At 41.2% G+C, this 24,015-nt stretch overlaps 1 protein-coding gene across 1 annotated transcript in view; it reads right to left on the reverse strand.

Moving 5' to 3' along the window:
* ADCY5 (adenylate cyclase 5) overlaps nucleotides 1-24,015 on the reverse strand; it is a 222,757-nt gene that overhangs the window by 52,752 nt on the left and 145,990 nt on the right. The window contains exons 4-7 of the mRNA XM_026852915.1: nucleotides 7,935-8,046; nucleotides 7,650-7,777; nucleotides 3,828-3,986; nucleotides 2,632-2,773 (exon numbers count right to left, since the gene is read on the reverse strand). Coding sequence (XP_026708716.1) covers nucleotides 2,632-2,773; nucleotides 3,828-3,986; nucleotides 7,650-7,777; nucleotides 7,935-8,046 — 541 coding nt within the window. The remainder of the gene's footprint in view (nucleotides 1-2,631; nucleotides 2,774-3,827; nucleotides 3,987-7,649; nucleotides 7,778-7,934; nucleotides 8,047-24,015) is intronic.

Here is a 24,015-nt window from a genome sequence, read left to right on the forward strand (position 1 = left end):
CCCCCCATTAAATATATTCCAGTTAACAGCATCCTTAAGAAGGAAAAAACTCTTCTTTTCAAAGAAGGAGCTAGTCTGAGTTCCTGAAACAAAAATATTAGATAAATGTTCTTCCCACTTACTTTGTGGCGAAGCAATGCCATTAAACAATGAAAAAGTCACATAAACAAAAAACCCCAGGAAATTCAAAATTATGGCTCCCCACGGCAAAAGTAAACAGAAAGGGTATGGAACAGATGCCATTACATTGTATACATTCACCGTAACTCCTGGTATTGTTGGGTTTCAGTGGCTGTGGACTAAGTATTCAGGTAATTCAAGTCTGCCTGTGTGAACTGAGGAATAGCTCAGGCAGTTACTTGGGTCAACTATAGATCTCCTCTCAGTTCAATGCAAATCCTGTGCCTTGTGTGTGAGGATAACAGGAACCCAGCCATGACCTACAGGAACCCATTACTAAGTTAAGTGAACATTTTATGGCCATTACTGAAACAGACTGAACTGAAAACCTGGCTAAATACATTACAAGAAGTCATTAAAATTAAGCAGAAATGGAAGGAAAAAGTGACGTGTTAGAACTTTGCCTAGCATCAGCCAGAATATTCAAGACTGACCAAACTGACTATGGGAGAAAGCTTTTCTCACTTCTGATCTTCAGAATATGTGAAAATGAGTTTTTAAAGAGGGAGAAAACTTTAAACTATACACAAAGGGATAGAAAATGGCTATGGGAGCAAGAAAGTTGAAGCAGTATGGGCAAACCAGGAGCCCCTCAAACTCCAAATACTAATATCCATGACCTTACATAGCAGTTCTTAATGTTTCAATTTAGCACAATGATTTCATAGGCCATGCACATGTCCCATTCTTAGCTACTCTGGGATGCAGCACATTTAGAGCAGCATTATAGTAGCGCCTAGAGACTTCAGCTACAGGCTACACTGTGTAACAGAGCTGCAATAAATACATATAAAGCAATGAAAGAATGAGGGGAGAGACAGCCATTTTATTTTACCATGGAAAAATCAAGGACAAAGATGCAAGTTCCTCAAAATCTAAGTCTGGAATGGAATCCACATCTCTCCTGAGTCTTTCTCCTGTCTCCTAGTTGAAAGACAGCTCTGTGTTAAAAAATGAAGTCAAGTCCCAAGTGCTCTGTGACTCTGTTCTTGAGGTTTTTTGGCTACACTGTCAAGGAGAAGAATCCTGATCTTAGGGCTTCCTCTTCTCCCCAGAGAAACTTCCAGTTCTTCACAAGAACATGCAGACAACTTAGTGAGTGCACAGTTTAAGAAGTCAATATACTTCTTCCACCCCAGGAGAGAGGGTCTGACTATAAGGGTATTTTGGTTTATGTTCTTAAATCTACCCAGAAAAGAAAAAGTGGTTTAGGTATAAACATCAGCTGGCCAACTGACAAGCAGTGATATTCAGGAAACAATAATCTTGCACTGCAAGCTCTAATCCTCTTTTGAAGATTGACGATTGTTAATGAGATTTATCTTAGGAGCAGATAGAAACCAAAATATCAGCTTCTCTCTTCAGCAGATGATAATGGATTTTCTTGGAGATTTTTTACACAATATCCATCAAGGAGATCTGAGGCTTCCATTCTCTCAGGAAATGAGGCAACGGTACCAAAGTATTGTTGTATAGGTGTTTCAGTTATTCAAACCAACCATGCTATTGGAATATGCCACAAACTAATTCATTTAATCTCATGGTAGTCATCTTTACAGCTGTGGGAAGCTTTCATTGATCTTAGATTCAGAAATATTTGAAATAATTTTCAACTCAGGACAATCTTTATATGCTTGCCTGTAGTATAAATAACAAAGCAGTTTTTATAGTGCAGAAATTACTTAGAGAAATATTATTGACTAGGCTCAACTAGATAATCAAAAGGATCTTTTTCTAGTATTACAGTCTACTGTTAGTTGAAATAATACAAACTAGTGATAACATCAACCTATCTTCTGTTATTGGCAGAGTTACAAAAAGATGATATACTGGCTGAAGTCCAGTTGAGTATGACTTGACTCAAGTTCAAGCCAGTAATGCCCTGATAGCCTTATTTTGTGCAGCTGGACCTGTGTCATGGCAGTAGGTATGATCTCATCCCCCTGTCACAGTGATCATCCATCATTACAGTGGGCCAGATTTTCCCATCTTCAGAAGCAGAGGCTGAAAAGTAATGATAAGAACTGCTCTAATCTTCATGTTCATGGCAATATGGTGAGCAGGTGGACAAGAGCTCCTCTCTAATTTGACAGAGATCTTTGTGGTTTTAATCTATTGTTTTAAGCACTTATACAAGTATCAAATTTAACTGAAAAATTACATATTGATATTAACAACATTCTTCACAATTATTTTGAAAACAACTCAAAACAGTTTCTTTGATCGACCTAGAAAGTACTTGGTGCAGAGACCTTATGTAGAAGGTGGCTACACTCCTTTCTAAGCATGCAGAAGTTCAGGAAGAGGAGTGAAAACCAGGAATTTTTGTCACCGAAGATCAGGTAGTCACTCATCTATAAAGGCTGCTGTTCACTCTACTTTGATGTGCCGGAGACCATCTATTATAGTTACTAACAGTATCTAAACCTGCATTAGTTTGTTTGGTCTTACCCGTTTCTGGCTGCACCGCACAATCAAGAAGGTCTCAATACTGTGCTCTTTCAGATAAGCGTTGCGCTCCCCGCCAAAGCCCAGCTCCACCTCGTAGTCTCCATTGAGATAGTTCAGGGTTGCCTTTGTTATGTGGATGCGCCTTGAATGAGACAAAAGACAAGCCAGTTTTGTGGGCTCGGAAAAGCTATCACCTAAAAAGCCAGTTCCTGTCAGAGACAGGTTCCGTGTACTGGAACAAACAAGCAACATAAAACAATTTATTTAGCTGTGCCACTATTCTTACAGATACAGTATGAGAGTTTCATCTGTTTTAAAGGAAGTAGGCCAGGAGGCATCTTCTTAAAGAAAGAGGTGTTCATGTTAAGCATCTTACACATCCATTTACAAGCACCTCCTTAGTTATAAAGCACTCTTAGTTATAAAGCATTCTTTTATTCACTTTGCTCTAACACACAGCAGATGATATATTTTTTTGGCAAATATAGGCCCTTCACAAAGATGTGTCTACTCAGCAGACACATGTAATATATATTGTAGCATATATCTTTTGTGTCCTATCACATTAATCACTGTTGTACGAAAGTACCTTGTAGAGGTATCCTATCAAGTACCATAGTCTTATGCTTTCTTCCAGAGCAAAGAAAACATGGAAAGACATATAGAAAAATTATTTCACGGAGTCAACTTGGCAGCAACTGAGTCTTCTGTTGGTCCATACAGCAGTGAAACAAGAACCAATTCTGTTCTCTCACAGGAATGTTTCAAAACAAAAGACTGGTCTGAAACAACGCTTCATACAATATCCATCAATAGCTGTGATGCTCTCCAGCAAACGTACATGTTAATGTACAGTCACATCTCTTTTGTAACCATGACCAGCTCTGCTAGTGTTCACACAGACCTGCTCATTACTGTTGTATGTATCAGCTTTGTTTCACAGAGAAGGAATTCAGTTCTTACCACAGAAGGATATGCCCATTTGGGGGATTTTGTATACTTTCTGTAACCAAAGACATGTAGACACAGAACAGAATAACCTTGCAGACATTTGCACATGGTTAAAACACTACACCCACAGTTCATTTTACAGCAGACTCTCTGAACCTCTGTCCCCCATTTCCCCACCTCAGTGTGACACGTCAGACACAAAACAGCACACATATCAATGCAACAGCTTTGATGAAGAAACTTACCCAGCTTTGCCCCCTGCTTCCATGTGGTTGGCTAACGTAACATCATTGGACCACACATCAAACTGCCACTTCCTAAGGCCCAAGACCCCACAGTGAACTCTCCCGCTGTGGATTCCAACCCTCATGTTGACATTTACTCCTGTCACCTCTCGGACTAGTCTGAAAAGAGATATGGGAAAAAAAGACATCACTAAGAACTGCATGGTTGTAATTCGTGGCACAAACTTGCAGCCAGAACACAAAATCCATAATGACCCATAAATTATTCACACATACACATGATGTTGGTCATCCACATCAAGAGGACAACAACAAAACCAGCTCAGCTGTACTGCTCTGGGATGGCCTGGCTGGCCAAGCAGAGTACTAATTAGAAAGGGGAGCCCTTGGAGTAAATCCACGTACTCTAAACTCATAGTCAAGTTGAGAACTCACAAAAAAAATAAAACCTTTGGGGCAGTAAAAGGAATGAAGCGCTGGTCTCTGATTTCCATACCAAAGCTGGACATAACCTGCCAGCAACCAGCCTCATTAAGAGTAATGGCATGTTGCAAAGAGAAGGAGGAAATTATTTCAGAGATCTTAATTTGTCTGTATGGCACCAAGCATCAACTCTTCCGCAGATGAAATACGATATGTGTGTGAAATGCCCCACTGTAGTCGGAAAGCTTGAACGGGGCTTACAGCTGCAGTCAGAGCAGCAAAACCAAGAACCACATCTATTGCAGTCACTCCAAATAGGCAGCTACAAATACTCATGCTCTGATTTTAATGAGGTTTTGGATGCTCTGCTTACTTCCAAAATGACTACTGGAATCCTTTGTGGGTTTTGCCCTTTTAGGGCAAAAGTTAACTTCAAGAGCTGTTCACATGGAAAAATATATTTAGGAATGTGGGTAGGGGAAAGTCTTGATGAGGCCATCAGAACAACTCTGCTTCTTGTTATTGATGATCACATCATTCCCTGAATGTCCACGTTTCACAGGCAAATTCACCTACATCATATAGCACAGTACTTTGCTTTGAGTTGTTAGTTCCTTGGAGAATTAAATTGTACCTTATACATATCAGATTTCAACCTCTTTGGTTTTCAGGTTCATCTAGTCCTGTCTAGATACCATCCTCTGGACAGGTAAGCCCTCCCAACTTCCTAGCATCAACACAGATCTAATATTTATGCTTTAGTTATTAATGAAAATGAATGATTAAAGATAGACCAGTTCCGGACCCTAGTTCACTCATCACAGTGTAATATGCCCCTTAAAAGACTGCTCAAGATGACTTCTTGTTGAAACAGCTCCTACCCTCTTACAGTTCCTTTTTCCTTACAACCCCTATCTTACCTTTCACTGTCTACTCCCTGAAGTGGCATTCATTATTTTTATTAACAAGCAGCAGAGGTTCTCTAGCAGGGAACGGAACCTGTATATGTGTGAGGTGCCACAGGCTTAGGAACTGAAAGAGCTTTAACCACAGTACTTGGAAAGCTACAGGAACTGGGGTAATGAAAATGCAGCTGCAGCCATAACTCTTACAAGGACAAGAGCAGCAGCAACATGGGTACAGAATTGGGGAAGGAGGAAGAACATGTTGCACGACGAGTGTTACAAACCCTACCGCACCCCCTGCCAAGCCTTGTTTCTGACACAAGACCAAGAAACTTCTCCAGTAGAGTGAGAGAAGATGACTTTCTCCAGAGTTTGCAGCAAACAAATGAGTTTGGTTATCCTTTACAGAAAAAAAGAAATATCCTTTGTTACCCTACTTTGGGTTTTTTAGTTCATTTATACCAGCAGTACAGTGAATATAATTCTATCTTCCTGATCTGGGGGTAACACTCCCTGCTGTTATTGTGCACATATGAAATCAGCCTCCGGGCAGGGCCCAGTGTTGGCGAAGCCTGCAATCAAATGTTCAGTAGCTATTTGTTACCTGCAATCAAATGTTCAGTAGCTGTTGGTTACCTTAATTGTGAAACCTCTTATCTTGATCCTCAGGGAAGGAGGAGGTGGGGGAGGGGGAAGCAGGGGTAGTGAGAACAGTCACCTTCCAGACTTATTAAGAGATAAGATTGTTAAATGCATTCATCATACATCAAGTGGGAAACAAGTTTTAAAGGCTGTTGAAGAGCTATTTGTAAACAAACATTGAGTGCACTTTGAGGGCACTTCAGCTCCATGTTTATTTCAAGGTAAGGTGGGTTGCAGTTAATCAATGAAGTCTAGACATCCTGGTGTTACTCAGCCTTGCGGGGGATTACACAGTAACATGTCAAGGCCTCTGGATTCTGTGAGGCCAACTACTGCAGAAAGTGAGACTTTTCTGGGCAGTGTACACAGGATCCTCTTTGTAGGGCTGGTGGCTAAGAACTGCGGCTTCTCGGGGTTGACAAGACACTTCGTCACCCACCACTTAATTGTACTTCACATGGAAGAAATAGAATCCTTTCAAGGACTACTGAGAACTAGTTACTTGCAACTCCTTTTATTTTGCATTTTGCGTACAAACCCCAAGGAGACTGGTGCAAAGGAACAGAGTTTAAAACCAGGAAAGCAAAGGTAGTAAGTCCTGACAGCATAATGTAAGGGAATGCTGCTGCATACTGCTCTTTGAATGGGGTCTCCTGAGGGAAAATACTGCTTTTCAAACTATGTATCTGTGTTATGAAAATGAGGCTGAAAAGTGTGGGGGTGTATTCATGTCCTTACAGAAATTCAACTGGTAAGGATGTAGTGTCGAGCTCAGCAAATAGGTAGCGCTGGTTTTTATCAAGATGAAGTGGAAACTCCAGCAAAGCAATTTACTTAAATGAATGAGAGGAGAACTGTATAGAGATCTGCTTCTCTGTTCATACCACTGATACTTTAGAAGATGCTTTCACAAAATAAAAAAATACAAGAGAAGGGATAAAGAAGCAGAGTTCTTGTGCAGCAGGGATGGTGTAGATACTAAGGTCAGATCAGTTACTATCCAGAATTGACTGCACTTGGTGCCTAAAACTGCATACACTCAAGATGACCAAATAAATCTTCCCTCCCTGAATTCTGAAAGAACTGGCCTGTGAAATCTCATGTCTGATGCAAACAATATTTGACACTGCATGCAATCCTCCAAGTAATATAACTAGATATGGGTCTCATATTTGTTACTCTCTAAAGACAGGAACAGTCTGGACAAATACAGGATTGCTAGTCTGACCTCAGGAGCAGGCAAAATTTCAGAACAGATTTTAAAAGAAGAAAATAAAGATGGTAAAGTAAGTGGGAATAAAAGAAAGAGCACCATGGAACTGTTCCAGTCTGTGCCAGACCAAGTTTATGGTTTTCTTCAATAATTAACTAAAGTAAGAAAGTCTTGTATCTGACCTTTTTTGGCATAGGGACACATGCAGAAGGATTAGTTAAACTAGACAAGACAGACCTTAGCAGAGGAATTGTAAGGTGAGCAAAAGCTGGTTTAAAGACAGATAAGTGAAGAGTGACTGAAATTTAATAGTTACTATTAATCCTCTGATTTCACATTTCCGTAATTCACTGGAATGGTCCTTTGGGAATGAGACTTCCAGTAATTACAGTAACCCTTGCCTTTCTCATCAGGAGTTTAAGCTCTTGATACCCACGTGACTGTAATGGACTCAAGTGTCTGTCTTTCTATTGACAGATTTTTACTGCATTTTGTTTTCTTGTTCCAGCTGGTCTCCCTCTTTGCTGGCATCATTTCCCTGGTTTGGCTACCTTGCTACTGATGTAAGGAAGACCTACCAGGAAAGAGAATCTACTTCCTATTTGTTCTGAAATTCTCCATGGGGAAAATGGTACTTACGAGATGGCCTCTATCATATCCATTCCCATTTCAACACAGCAGTGTGCATGGTCAGCTCTTGCTTCTGGCAACCCAGACACACAGTAATAGCAATCACCCAGGATCTTGATACGTAAACAGTGGTTCTCCTAAAAAAAAAAAAAAAAAAAAAAAAAAAAAATATTCATGCCTGCAATAGCTTGCCTTTTAGGGCACTGAATAGTTACAGAAATCCAGTGAACCAGCACAGTATGTCATTCTTGCAACAGGAAAAAGAAAATATCAGAATTATAATAGAAAACTTACAGCTGCTAGCTTATCAAATCTGGCAAAGAGCTCGTTCAGCGTCATGACCAGCTCCTGAGCAGTGCACTGGGAGGCCAGACTTGTGAAACCCTCTATGTCTGCAAAGAGGATGCTTGAGAAAAAAAGAGAAAAAAAAATAATGAAAGTGTCACAGAATTCGTTGCTGATGTTTGTGTAAGTACTGGGGTAGAAGTCCAGGGATGAGGAGACATGTAGGGGTGTCCCAGCCCTATAGCAGCAAGGAGATGAGCACCCCTAATGCCACCTTATGATACAGCCTCTATCATATGTAAAGTCCTGAGGAGCAAGGCCTCATCCCCTCCAGAGATTAGAAAGGGAGAGAAAACCCCACAAGCTTTTCATCTCTGCACCTCTGCCCCATGTCCATAAAATTTACAGTATGGTGGGAGCTGGTGGTAGCATGATGATGCTATCAGCCATCAGTAACAACAAGGCATTCCTACACACGACCAGATTAGCCCAGCTATAAAATCAACACTTACCCATTTTGTCCATATTCCTCAACCTCTCAGCTCAATAACATCGCCTGTGCCTTAACCCTGCTGCAGAAAAACCACACTCCTCTGCCCACTTCCCCCACTGTTAAAGTGCAGCCACAAAACAAAGTCCCTCTCTAGTGAATAACCTTAACCTGCCTACCACAGCTTTCACCCCTACTTTGGTGGTGGGCTCCCACGAACACAGCCCAGCCCCATGGCTGGCAGCACCCTGCCCTGTACCCTGCGCCCTGCAGACACACTCCTGTCACATTATAAATGCACAAAGCCAGGCATGACGGCACGGCATGCTGCCGGGGCGAGGGCTTGGGTGCAGTGGGGCTGCCCTGATGCACTCACATGTTCTGGTGAAGACTTACCATCCGGCTTTTATGCTCTTCATTCTCTGGAGAAGGAAATCTACACTGATTTACTCTACTCACTCCCTGCTGCGCATGCTGCTCACTCATTGCTTTTTCTTTTTTTTCCTCAGCTTCTAAAGAACTACAGAAATGAAACCTTCCATTTGTACCACACCTTCCAGCTGGCTTAGGCCTGGAAAGACTGTAAAAATATACAACTACAGAGCTCAGTAGCTCCTCTCAGTACCGCCACAAGCAGGCATCACCCAATTTTCTCCTGACAATAAGCACAGCCCTTGCTAACTGAGGCAAACCTCTGCTATTGCAACAGGGATACTGAATCGATCCTATCCATCCAGGATGGACTGGGAAAGCCCCCTGAAAGCAGCGTGGACTGTTTTGAAGGCACAGCTATTTGAATCACAAGTATTAATAATGATTCTTTGATTTCATTTAATCAATTCTAATGTTGTACTGCAAAGATTTTTTTTTTTAAACTGGAAAAGGTTACAACATTGAAAATATTGATTTGCAATCAAAACACAGCCATTATGCTAAATTTAAAACTGTTGAGTAAAACAAGCAACAAACTTCATCTCTACAGATCTAAGATAAAATGTATAAACGCACACACATTTATATAAATATAAAATTCATAAGCTATACTTGTATACTGGAACATTTATCAAGTGGTTGATTTCTTCTTTTATTATTGCATCAAACTGTACTTGAATAGGAAGAGAAATTAAAAGTGTAAATAACAAGCTCTTTGGAATTGTTTCTTCTTTGTAAAATAAAACTCCAACATGTTTTAGGCAAATTGCAGAGGCTATGTTTTCAGTTGGAATTCCCTGCAATGTCTTCAGACAGAAAGCAAAGACAACAAAAATATTTTCACAAGCATTTTTTGCAAAAATCCTGAAACACATTTCAATTTTGGCATGCTTTTCATATTTTTCTTCTACATTTCAACTCCAATAAATCATCAACCAAACATATTGCGTTCAATATTTCTTTGGTAGTCAGACTGAAACGAAAATGTACAAGGAAAAAGCAAGACAGGAATGCAGAGATGTCTAAATCAAAATATACTTTGCCATTTTTTAAACACTTGAGAAAATAAGCAAAAAATCATAAAGATTTCACATATTTACAAACAAAAGTAAGCTTCCCAAAGAAATACACTTGAAATCAACTGAAAACTTCGAGATGTCTGTTGGCTAAGCAACTTAAGTATGTGTTAATATGTAACCGTAGAAATCAGAAATGTTTCCAGTTCTTGTGGCAGTAACAAAACATGTCTTGCTGCAAGCATGTTCCTCTTCCAGCATGGGCCAAGTTGCAGATCCTCATTTGTGGACATGTTCACACTCCTTGCTTATGTGCATGTTGTAACAGCCATGTGTTACAACAGAAGGAATAAGGAGCAATCGCTGCTCTCACATTCACATAGAGATGGATATATCAGAATCATACACAGGGATACCTTGAGCTTTCTCCTCGTGCCTCATTCAGGAAACTAGTGTAGTGTCCTAATAAATGTGGATAAACGACTGAAGGTTCCTCCCTCCATTCCCCATTACTATCATGCCAGATAAATGAATCAGTTATTCCTAGAAGTTAAATCACAGCAATATTTTCAATGAGGCAAATGAAGTAATCACAGAGAACTATGGAGCTATCCTATGCACAGATTGAAATACTTGATTACAACAACATTTTCTCAAACTTGTAACCTTCTATGGGTGACCAGCAAACTGCTCTTTGTTCAAATTCAGCAGCTATCTCCTTCATCTTGATCCTTGTCTTGCACTTCCAAGGACAGCATGGTTGCAGCTCCACAAGCAGCTCTCTCTGGTCGAGTTCTAGAAAACTACAATTACAAGCACTACAAAAGGGTTTATTATGAGAATAAAACCTGGAAAGGTTGCATGATGGGAATCAGAAATGCATTCTGCACACAAGCCAGTAGCAATATTGGGAAGATAACATTGATGCCCCTGTTAGGAAGCTAACATTTGCTACATGAGATGCTTCTCGGAATGAGTGTTTTGTTTGAGGAAAGAGGGATGCATGAAACATTTTCAACAAAGCCAGTTTGATAATTTTTGAAAGGCAAGTCAAGGAAAAAGAAGTGTAGTTTCATGTAAAGCAAAGGAATGAATTGCAAGTGGTTTTTTAGATGCTTCGAGTCTCTTCTCGCTCTTGAACATGGACGGGATGCTTGGCAATAAAGGGAAGAACTTCACCTGGCACATGCCTTTTCCTCTATATAAGAAAACCTACTCAGAACTGGTTACATGTTATGTCCTTTGCATAACTCTGTTTTTGTGCACTTTGTGATTAACACGAAGGTATCAACCTGCACGGCCCACGCCCTCACCCCTCTTTCATGTCAGGTAACCAAATAATATACGAACCTCTCGAAGCACCTGCGCGTATTCCATTACAGACTTGAGAGCGCTGTGTGACCTGCTCTGCAACCAAACAGCTACACCACTGAGCTATCAGAAGACACTGGGCACAGCCTGGGATATACAGGCTGCAGGGAATGGAAAACCACGAGGTTCTGAAATCAACTTTTGAAATCAACTGAAAACTTAGAGATGTCTGTATTGCTGGCTAAGCAGGGTATGGAAAGGACCACATGAGAGATGGCAGAGGACAGAGCTGTGATCTGGGAACTGAAGACAGAGAGGGGAAAGACACATTTGTGGCAGGAGACTGGAGAAAGAACAGCACATGACCGTTACAGAAAACAGCCCTTGCAAACAGGAACCCAGCCCAAAGCCTCTGTGTCTTCTGCTCTTAACAGAGAGCTCTGAAAGCCACTAAATCACATTTACTTCTCCTGCCTAACCTGTTCCCTCCACACACTCCTGCTAGCATTGCAGCTCCAGCAGCAGAGACAACAACCAGGCTTATTACTCCCAACCCTGCTAATGACTCGCATGGGAGAAATGAGGAGTTGTGTACGTGGTGCTGTGCCGTGCCACTTCTGTTCCTTTTGTTATTAGCCCCAGTAACCCTTAAATTCAACCTTCTCCCTGTAAAATACCCAACAGCCCAGATGCAACTAGGAAAAAAGTGGATTTCTCTTAAAATGGCCATCAAGGATCAGCACATGATCCTCATCCTGTGTCTGGTTAGAGCTTGTCTTTGAAAATGAAGCCCACTGTATCTCCTCACACACACAACATGCATGCAGTGAGCTTGCAGGAACATTTCCCAGTCCTGTCAGTGCATCTTATCCAGACTAAGAGGCTAGAATTTAAACACACAGCTTCCCCACTACCCTTCAGTCCTCACTCCATACTTGTCCTTCATGTCAGCCTACCCTTAGCAATGAAGAGAGTTTATTAAAGGATGATGGTGATGGATGATTGTGATGAAGGGCACAACTCAAGCCAACTATTTGTCAGTCTTCAGAAGGCAAGGCATTTCCTTGCTGGTGGGAGTACAATGCCAGTAATAAGCCTTCTTTGTGCCAAAATGCAGGGTAAATGACAGTGGTCAACAACAGGTCAAATTAAATAATTATTATAGCTATAAAATATCAAGAGATAAGTAAGGCAGTAGTTTAGAAATAAACTGAAGCTGACTGGAAGGGATTGACCACACAATCTGTAACCAGGGCATCAGCAACTATTATCAGCCCTGGGTCCCAGTCCCTTCATCTGGAAGGCTACTGCTCTGTGGAAAAACTAGTTTAGCATGTAATTAAAACGTTGTAATGGCTTCAGAGCTCTTGATATATTTTCCACTCCGTCACTGCCTTCAGATTTACCATCTGATTGGTTTTTGTCCAGCACTAACCAGGGTATGACCTCAGAAAAGACAAAAAACTGGTCTATTTCTGGGAAAGACAGACAAGAAAAGGGGAGTTATCATTCATTTTATAAGCTTTTTAAAAATTATTTCTGTTTAATTTTGGTTGAAAAGTACCACAAATTGTGTTATAGGGTAGAGGTGAATACTTTCCTAAGCTCCTATTTCAGCTCCTATTTCCAGCAAGGACTGGATCAAGATTTCATAGCTGTACAAGGCAAGCTCAGTTTTGTGCCTGTTGCCCTATGTGGCTCATGATGCTGACAGAGAAGAAAGATGAAAAGGAGCTTGAGTAGCTTCCTGATCCTGCCATCCTCCCCTCTGCTTGGGGACCTGCCTGATACCTGCCTGCTCTTGCCCAAGCCCCACGCAGGGGAGCAGGAAAGGCAGATACCCAGCTGGAGCATCCTCACGCTACTAGCTCTTCCTGATTCAAAGAGCCCAGGGCTGACAGCACAGGGCAGGCTAGGCACACAGTAATAGCTGCCACTGCCACTGGGATGTCAGCCCCTGCCAGAGCTTGGCCCTTACCAAAACCACCACTGCCACTGTAGACTGTGAGACCTCCATGAGCAGGACGCCTAGATGCTTTTTGAAGAGTGCTGCAAAGGTAGAGTGAGGTGAAATGGAGAGAGGAGCAGCTAAGATGCAGAGCCAAACGGAGGAAATTCCCAAAGTGCTGAGCTCAGCTTCCCCATTTTTCGGTCTGTAATGCATTCACAGGATAGTTAAGATACACATGGACAGGCAGCTCAGGTACCAGTAGAAGCCTCAGTGCAATACTCCAGAGATCAGCAGTGTGAGCCTGCCCAGCCTGGGCTGCTTTCACAGTCTGTGCTCAGGTCCATCCCACTGCACCTTCGGTCCTACCACCGCAGGTCATTTAAAACTAGCTCCTGGAATTCGGGTGATCCCTGCTGTGACTGCACTGCTAATATACCCTGAGGCAGAGGCATCACCGGATCTTCTGGATAGCAAAGGAGAAGGTAGTTAGCAAGAGTGCGAGAAGGGGAGAGAATTGGCAGGAAGCAAAGAACGATGTAAGGAGTAGGAAGAGCTAAGGACAAGGTGGGAAGCAGGAAACCCACATGAGACATTTGAAAACCACACACACCTACAGAAAATGATTTTGAAGTGCAGCCTTAAATGTCTGAAGCTAACAGAATTATCAAAGGAGGGACACGACACAGCCAGGTTTCCCTGCAAATGCAGGATTATTCAAAACACTAAATTAAATCATCAGTGCTTCTAATGTAAAAACAAAAAAACAGTCGTGTTCTATTTTGAGACATGTGCGTGCCATGCACGCCAGCCACAACATAAATCAAGCAAGGCAAGAAACACAAACCCTATCACCATCACAACGGTAATGCCAGTCATGAATATAAACACCATGTGTTACTGGAAACCGAACACCACAGGCACTGCATGGGAAACAGAACAAAACCCCAGACTCGGTGAGCCTTAATGACTTATAAAAACAGCAAAGTGCATCTGACTGAATATGAATCAAAGCCATGGTATTTTACTGCAACAAATGCTACCTACAAGAGAAGACAAAGTTAATGTACCATAATAAAATAATCACTGTCCACTAAAACCAAGAATCATGAGCAAAGGTGTAAGAAGAGAAAGTCATTTGTTGTAGACACAGTCTGCCCCTGTCAGTGAATTCACTATGCTAACTGGTGAGGACAGTGTCTCAGGGTGCTACTGTTATTTTACAATGCTGCTATTGGTGTTGTGTGTCATTAAGTCATGCTATGAACAAGGAAGAAGGAAGAAGAAGGATGGATGGGGATGAAGATGACAAAACTCTCAGTTGAAGGGCTGGGTTGAGCCCTTAGCACCAAACTAGGATTTCACAGAATTACAGAATGGTTGAGGTTGGAAGGGACCTCTGGAGGTCACCTTGTCCAATCCTCCTGCTCAAGCAGGGCCACCCTGATTACCCAAGATCACGTTCAGATGTCTTTTGAGTATTACCAGGTTGGGAGCATCTCTTGAGCGTCTTGGTAAATGAGTCAATTTTCGCACTTGGACACTTGTTTAAAAGCCAGTTCCTTGACAACACTGTAAGACCAGAAGTTATTTCCCAGCTCTAGTGGCATAAACATAGTATTAAATTCACCTAGAAATTCCTGGAACAGACATGGCATCGAGATACACCCAGTCTCTCTTTGAGGTCCTCTATGTGCTCTCTCCTCTTCTACCCCCTCTATGCACAAGAAGGATTTCAGCTTCCAGAAACATGAAGTGAGAAGATCTCATAATGCCCTTTTCCTCCTGAATTTAATATCAGTAACAACTAAAGGACAAACCAAAACAAGTTGAGGATAAGTTCATAGCAGTGGCACAGTGACTGTGGTCAGGCAGCATGTCTAGGTAAAGAAGCACAAACGTGAGCAAGGGCAGCAAAGCCCACCTAAGGAGGGTAAAGTGGCCCACACAGATCACTGTGCTGAGTGACAGCCCAGTGACTGGTCCAGCAGTGGCTGCAAGCTACTTCCAGACTAACTCAGGTCTCAACAGCACATCAGCCTTGCTCTCCAGGGATGTCTATGTGACAGGCTACGGTCTTGGCCCTAGCGATGCAAAACATGTTCTCCAGAACAGCAGGACATCAGACAGACCAGAGGTTAAAATATTTCCTTCTCCTACAGTCATGGAAAAAAAAAACCCACCAACAGTAAAAAGACACACTCTCTTTCCTAAACTTATATGGTCATTTCAGAGAAGATCCATTTAGTATTGAAAATCACCTATTGTTTCAAATGAGCCCTAGCACTTCTGTGACACGTCAGCTGGCACAGCTCCCCCTTGGGAATCAGGACTGTCATGCACCATGACAGTGTTCCATCTTTAGATCAGTCACACTGGTTCCCACTTGCTCAAGAGGGTGTCTCACGTATGTACAAAAATGCTGTGATAAGCAAAGCAATACCTTAGAGAGAATAACACAAAATAGGAGAAAATACACACAAACCCCCTACAAAATCAAAAGCCCAGAAAACCGTGAGCCTTTTCACCTTTTTTACAGCAAAAGGCAGAAAGCTTCCTGTCCCTCATCCAAAGTAGCAAAAAATGTAACCCAAACCCACATCCCGTAATTGAGAAGTTCCCTTTGCAAGGCCATACCAATTGAAACTGGTGACAGAGTGAAAACTGACAAAGAAGCAGACCAGATGGCTCTTGGAGACACTGGTGGCAACGTGCAGACTGCCATCCACAGAGCCTCTGCATGACGACAGTAAGGCTCATTGCAAAGATATAAACTGCAGAACCCTGCCTTTACTCGATTTTCCCATGTTTGTTCTCAGATGACTGTTATGGAGGTTAGAACTGCCTGGGGGACTCAGCTAGAAGACGCACATCCCCAGAACAAACTCTCAGCATTTGCGGTTGCAGCCCTGTCTGCGTTAGCAGCGTGCTCCTGGGAATGCCCTGCTGAGAGCGTCTGACCCCGCTGGCACTCAAGAGCTGCTGAGAAAAATGGCACCACACTTTCCATCACAGGCAGTGCTCCTCACCTCGATGCCTGTGCTCTGTCCTTCACTGTCAACGCAGGAAATAAGAAGAAATGAAGATCCTGAAATCACCAACCAGAAGGGGAAGACTGCACCAGTCATACAGGGAAAAGTTTTTCCATGACCTTCCTAGGTTTGCAGTTTACAAGCATGAGTAGCAACCCCCGTTATTGGAACCTAGTTATAACTAAGAAGCATCGGTACTAATTTTTTATTTTAAACATGAAAATCTTGCTGCCCCCTCCCTCTAAACATCTCGAGTTAAAAGTTTTTCCTATTTCAGCGGGCTATATTTAACCAGATTGATTCTTCACTGGAAACAGGAGTAATAAATAGCCTTTTGGGAAGAAAAAACATTTGGGGAAGGCAAAACAAATAAAAGATAGCTATGCAGTGGGTACTAGCCAAACTATAGGTGGAGCACATTATAGATGTCTTTGAGATGAGCAGAAGGAATTTTATTACTCCATCATTGCTGGTCAAATTAGATGCCACTCTGTCAAACATATAAAAGAAATCCAAGCAGCCTAAATGAGATTTTGGGTTACTAAGAAGGAGGGACTTTGGTCCTTTTTCATGTATCTAATAGGAACTGATGGGAATGTGAAAATTTTTCCAATCATTCTGGTCAGGGAAATACATGTGAGAATGATGCCAAATCCATTCCAACTCCAAGGAAGTTTAGGAAGGCAAAGCTGAAGGATATACATGGCTTTTTGCAGAAAGGTGCAAAGAAACCATGCATACTGCTGACCCCAGTCGTGTGTCTTTGCTTTGGCTTCGAGCAAGCCCAGACTCACCCGGGTCTGCCTGACCAGCGCAAAAGAGTTGGCAGGTCTGTCCAAACTGGAGCTGGATCCAGCCCACACCAAAATAAATCTCAGATTCATTTGTCCCACAAGACATCCTGAAATCCAGAACTGCATATAAAACAAAAAGAAAAGCCATGTTATTTTCTGGTTTTCAAACTTTAGGCATGCTTTTTGCTGTGAGCATTCTTGCAGTCTGTTTTCTGGTATTAGAGCAATCTCTGATGTCAAAATCCTGCCAAAAACCAACAAGAGGGAGATAGAGCTAAGAGAATTCTGAAAGAAGGGACTATCCATTACCACCACAGCTGTAGGAGTCTGGCACAATTCCTCCCTGCCCTCCTTTGAGAGAATGGCTTGCAAAAGGAACTGAAGCCACAGAAGCAGTGCAACAGGAAAGAGAAACAACTAAAAACTCAAGTATTAAACCAAAAGACAACCTGTTGCATAGAGGCTGTGTGCCAGCAATCAATCAGTTGTCAGAGAAGGCAACAGAGTAGTAAATTCTGGCACAGTTAGCAGTTTCACACGTATATCCTGGGTCAGGCACAGAGATCAACTAAGTTGCATCTAATCAAGTTTGGGATGCTTTCTGTTATATATTGCTCAGGTCTTTGTCTTTAATGGTAAAGGAGTGAGCTCTTCATAGCTGCGCAAACTGCACTGAGTCTGTTCTTCCCTGGTTATCATGGATATTCCCTCAAACAATGGTGCTTTTGTACTCTCTAAACAAAAAGCTGCAGTAAGTCTGCATGCAGGTCATTTCAACCTAATCTTACTTGTTCCTCACTCTCTCCACTAGCTTCCCCAGTGTCCTGTCCTTTTGTGATTTACTTACTCTGCAATTTCAAGAAGTCAGGGTTTTCCCTCTAGAAAGTCACTATGTAATGAAAACATTACATTAGTATACAAATGTCATAATTAAAGACATTAAAGAGCAACTATGCCTTTCTGATAGTTATCTCATTTTTCCAAGGAGAGTAGGTACCAAAAATATGCAGACTGTTTCATGAATAATCTGAGAATGGACAAGTGATGTGCTGTTCTGTATACACAATTACTATTCGTGTTTGGGAGATTACTAGATCAATAATACTGAAGTGGCCATTTGCTGGGGAAACTGATGGCTGGAGAATAGAAACATGAGTCTTACTGACCTTTCTGGAATAGTCAACATGAGTTGACTCACTGCCTCCCCATTTCTGTACTTTTAAATGTAATTGAGCAATTGTGTTTTTAAAATGACACTGATGAAACTGTAAAGAGAAATGGATCCAAAGCATATAGAGAAACTTAATTGTGCACACTTTGTAAGGGTCACTTTTCTGAGAAACAGCAATGCAACATCAGTGGAAAAGAACTTTAAAATGAAGACAACCCTTTGTTAGTTATTCTGAAAGGTAAAGTGGCTGGCCAAAGAAAATGGTACAACTCATTAACTGAGGGATCAACTTGTTATTAATTGAAAACAAACCTGATAATAAATTTAATAATAAAACACATGATGTTTTCAGTGAGAAGGGAGATTGACTGCAATTTCAGAATTAAATGAAAAGGAAAAGATCCTTCAGGAAATTGAACTCATTATCTGGTTATTGTACACTACATTAATATTCCTTACCTGATAAGAACCAGTAATGAATAGATATCCTCAATTCATGAGTAAAGTTCTTCCGACATTACGAGGGCTATAATTTAACATTAAGGGGTTTGTTTCCTTTTTAAGATGTGATATACCATCACACTGCAAATGATCAATGGCACTTGAGCTGACACCTATCTTTGGTTCCCTTTGGTGACACAGAAAACTCCAGCTGCCACGGAGAAACAATGTAAATATAATGCAATTCTGTACAATCAGTATCAGCAGTAAAAACACTCCCCATCTGAAGACAGTACAGGTCAGCTCACTAAATGAGTATTTCTATGCAAAGATCATCCTTGAACAGGGAATATTAAATTCTGTGCACCTCTTCAGCCCCTAACATACCTCGGATTCCAAATACTTTGCCTATGTCCATTATCTCATAATAGTAAGCAGTGTTAAATCTATGGCATTCAGACTATATACTGTAATTTCAGAAAACATTTACACCACTTCTGTTTTATTATGCTGGTTAAGATATTAGCTATCAAGACACCTTGAGTCTAATCTTTGACAGCCCATGATTTGATTCTGTGATCAGTTACTTAGCTGGCTCTGTCTCGAATTTCTTTCTTTATAAAATAAAATGGACCATTTCATCTCTAAGTTCTTAAGCATATGAAGTCTTCAAACTGGCATTAAGCAATTGTTAAAATGTCATTGGTGCTAGAAAAGCAACACCACCGTATTTTGTAGAGACAGCAGTATGGTAAATAATATACAAAGGGCCTCAAGGTCATGGCAAAGCAGGAATGTGAATCCTGACCTCATGAGTCTAGGCAACATCCACACAAAACCTACTCCTGGGATGATGGAGCAGTGAGTGTGGCAAGGCAGGTCTGCCCACTGCATATGTAAGTCTTTTTAACTTTCCACTGAATCTCCCCTGATTTTTGCAATCAGTAGTTTCTTCTCATAATGAAGCAGGCATATAATTTTAACTTGATTTCAAGAGAATTACTGTAATTGCCACCACCAGAATAATAGATCTGTGTATAAAGAAATGTTTTTTCTCTTACATTTTCCGTTGGAAAATTTAATTTCTCTGTTAATGCATTAAGATATTTCACTAAGCCATTTGCTTGCTACTCTCAGTATTCACAAAATATCATCTTGAAATGAAGTTCCTGTAAACAGTTATTAGTTTACCAGTGAACTAACACCAATAAAATCAATAGAGTCTGACCAGAACATTTCTATAGAATAGAAAGCTACCTTAGAGACCACTTAAAATATATATTATGGTAATGTGACTCAGACCATGAAAATAAGAGGAAAGTTACTGTGTCAGATCTTTCTACATCTATGCAAAACCAGTCTAACTGATTTCTGCTTACTTTCCACGTCACTACAGTAACAGCAATTTTGGCTTGAAAAGTAAAATTAAACAAAAAAATCCCGAGATAAAGTGTCTGGCATTTGAAAGGATGAGTTCAGATCAGTTCAGAACAGCAGGTGTCACAACTTCAAAACACTTCTGTATATTCATGTTATATATACCATAAAACTAACCGTTACTTCAAGCAAGGAGTGAAACTGGAGACACAGCTTGCTGGTGTCCCAACGTTACGGTGGCTTTTCACAAATGGAATTAAAGTGCCACGGAGGACACATGCCCATCTGAAGGCTAACATGGCTAGTAATAAAATTGTGGCTAATGAGTCACAGGACAAACAGGTTGGGACTTTCCCCGTAGGGGATTCGGGGAAGCCAGAGCTAAGTTCACCCACAGAGCAGGAAGAAGTTTGTTCAAACTGTCTCATGTGAACTGTGATAGAGTATGTATGTTAACAGCAATAGAGCTCCTGTCCCCAGCACACACACATTCAGGTTTCTAAACAGATGCTTTGGATTAGAAAAATTTGTTCTTCCAGATAGGAGTAGCCATGACTGTAGTAAAGTGTTTCTAAACGAGCATATCCATGCTCTCCCTCAGGGGGCTGTACCGTAACTGCACGAATGGACGCGGTACAAGTTTCCAGCGTGAACAGGGCCCGAGGCCGTCAGGCAGATCCCGAGCAATGGAGAGGAAGGAAACAGAGCACGCAGACAAAACACAAACCCTAAAGATCTCCGAACAAACTGGAATTTGCAAGATGCGCACTAAGACAAATAGCAGCTGTGGTATTTGATGTTTGTGTAGCTGTTTTTAATGCTCCTATAGTTCAGATATCAAGAGATGATTCTCTATTCTTAAGTATCAAGCCACTCTCCGGAAGCCTGAAAATGCTTAGCACAGCTACTCTGTTTCTTATATACCACAATAAACAAACTTGCAAAGGAGCTGGATTCTATAAGCCAGTGCAAAGAAAGAAAGAAAGAAAGAAAAGAAAGAAAGGGGGGAAAAAAAAGCAGCAGCCCACACAGCATCAAACGCTGGTAGGCTCAGTGCTAAATAGCAGATGATTCTTACTGAATAACTGCCCTAGATTTTGCAAACAATACAGGGAACAAAAATAGAAACCCATTTACATATTGCTGTTAATAACTTTATTTATAGTGTCACAGCTAGAGCACAATAACTGCAGCCATGGCTTAACTTGAAAGCCATTCACTGTGGAAGAGTCAGACAGATACTGTTTTCTCAGTCCTTATGCAACTGAAAAAAAAAATCCCGCTGACAACAGCCAGTGACCAGAACCCTTACAAACAGAACGAAAAAAAATTAACAGCAGTCAAAGGCAAAAGCAAATCATCCCCAGGATCTCACTGGCCTCTGCCTCTCCTGGTTACTTCAGACATGCCGTGGTTAATCAAGGACCACTGAGGCTAAAAAACACAGCACATAAATAATTTTCACTTCAGTTTGAGCCTCATGATAGCATCTTACAGGAATACTTGATTGATTTTTTTGTCATTCGTTTGTTTTAGTTAAGAAATACAGACAGGGCTCGGGCTAAGTCAGCTGCTACAATAGAAAAGGATATGTGTCCAGCATTTAAGAACATCCCTACCACATCCATGCTGCCTGCTACATGACTGTAGCCAAATCTTTGCTAGGAGCCCATACTCCTGCCAAAATACAGGCCAGCTAAAATACTACTGGCCTGTCACAACAGACTGACACATCTTTAAGGAACAGAAATGTACACAGCAATTTGTATCCTTGATTCCTTAGTATTCTGCTTAGTATTTCATAGTAAATGGAGTGAGAATGCAAGCAAGGAAACTGTTTAAGACCCTTTGCCTGAATAGTGAGAAAACATGGATCTGATTTTTCCTCTTCATGAATCCAGCCTGAACTGGACAATGGGCTATTTTGGATTGGGAATGGCGGTACCCTCAGGACCTCCTGCTGCAGCTGCTCATTACGTATAAAATACTCAGAATAATTAGAGGCAGAGAGAGCAAGTGCCCCGCTCTGCCCTGCTGATTACGATGCGCTCTGTGACATGGAACAGTGGGATTCAAGCTGCTGCTCTGGAGTTTAATTCTTTTATATAAAAAAAATGAAACAGCAAAAGAGAATGAGGACACCTTCTTCAGTTAGGGCTTCTCCTAGGAGATACAGCCTCAAATGCCCTCTGCCACATGGGAATACAGAATCCAGATAACCTACGCTGGCATGTGGGTCGAGGCTCTACGCTCTCAGATGAGCACGGCATGCCTCATCACTCGTGTGTCTTCACAACTACCTCTGTGTTTTACTCTCTGTCATCTGGAATGTCCACTGAGTTAATTTCTCTTGGTTTTCATTTCAGTGAAGAACGGAAAGATGCCTGTTTGACGTGGCAAAATGTAGCACTAATTCCCCTAGCAGATATAGCCAGCGGTCACAAGAAATCCCCAGCACAAAAAGCGCATGTGTTTGGGCACTCTCCCTGCTTGTTCATTCTGCACAATTCCTCTGCAGCACAGGCTGAGCAAAGCCTTCAAGGTCTAGTCATTAGGATGTTTCTGTAAGGGGAACCAGGCATTTCTGAGTTGTAATCAGCCTCACTACCAAGTCAAATTAAAGAAATCACTGCCAATCTCAGCCTTGCCATTCCCCCGCCCTAGCCTCCCCTGTGAGGTTGAGTAGTAGCAGTGGATCCTGACACAAGAGTTTGTGAATGCAAAATGCAAGGAGGTGTTTCTAGGTAGTACCCATTGTCCAGCAAGACAACTTAGAATTTGTTCAGTGATTAGTAATACAATAAATGCTGTGTCTGCTATACATAATGGAAAAATAAAAAGCTGTGGGACATGACAGACCAACAAAATACAGCTTTTATGATCCTCCACTAGAAATTATCCTGGAATCTGGAGGAAAAATAACCTAAAAAGAGATGAAAGAATACACAAAAGACATTTAAATAAGCCAGCGAATGTATGTGTTTAAGTGAAATACCCTGACCTGACAAGTGCTAATGAAGTCCATGTTGGGCTTCTGCATTACAAAAGTGTAGCCCTAGATGATTCTCAGCAGACATGCCATTATTTTGTGGATGAACAAATATTTTCACCCTTCCATGCTGTTCTCAGAATAAGACGTCCCCTGAAAAATCACACATTTCATCCTTAAACACGGCTTTAGTTTTGTACAGTTATTCTCCAATACTATTTTATCTCTTTTTTTTTTTTTCTTCAGATGTTTTTAAGCTTTCAGAGAAGATACCATTTTCAATTTACTCCTTCCACCATTACATACTTCCAAGGAAAAGGAGATCAGCAGGTAAGCCACATCTGCAATTTCAAGGTTTCTGGGCTTTGCAAGAAATTTTTAATTGCTTTAATTTTGATAACAAAATTTTATTTATTTTGCAACTGAAAATGACAAAGAGTACTGGATCTTATAAACAAAATATCACTTACCATTTATATTCTGTAACACAACTTTGTCTCTGCATTAGATCTGCAATCCTAAACTGTGACCTGCTGGCCGCTATTCTGCAGAAGGGAAGATTTTAAGGAAGAAAGGCAAAGACGACGTGGGTTTTTTCTCCTTTTTAATTGAAACAAAGTAGAACTATTAAATCAAAAGGCCTCTTTTTCTCTTCCCTGGAAAGAAAAAGAATCTCACAAAGGGGCTTACAGTAGTTTTGAATGGAATCCAGAACAAAAGGTTCCAAATGAAACAGAATAATTATACTTTTATAGATCAGCATTTGGCTTCTGTTGAAGCCTGATCTGTAACTAGAATTGCTCAAGTTCCCCTGAGCAGAAGCCAAAGTTTTGTTTGCTTTGTTTAACAAACTGATTCTTATTAGCTCATTCTCTGGAAACAGACATGGCAGAAAGCAGCAGTGCATTGGTGTGCATACTCCCAAGACTGGAGGCTCTCCACAGAACTGCTATAGCACTATCTAAAACTGTATGCATCTGTTTTCCATTCTCTCACCTTCGTTCTCCAAAAAGTACTAACAATTGCTAAATTTGCTCCTTGGTTTCCAAAGTTTTTTGGTCCTTCCTATCTTCTTGCCTACCTCACCAC

This window comes from Athene cunicularia (genome assembly GCF_003259725.1).
Source record: "Athene cunicularia isolate RWA chromosome 7 unlocalized genomic scaffold, athCun1 chr7_part1, whole genome shotgun sequence".
NCBI lineage: Eukaryota > Metazoa > Chordata > Aves > Strigiformes > Strigidae > Athene > Athene cunicularia.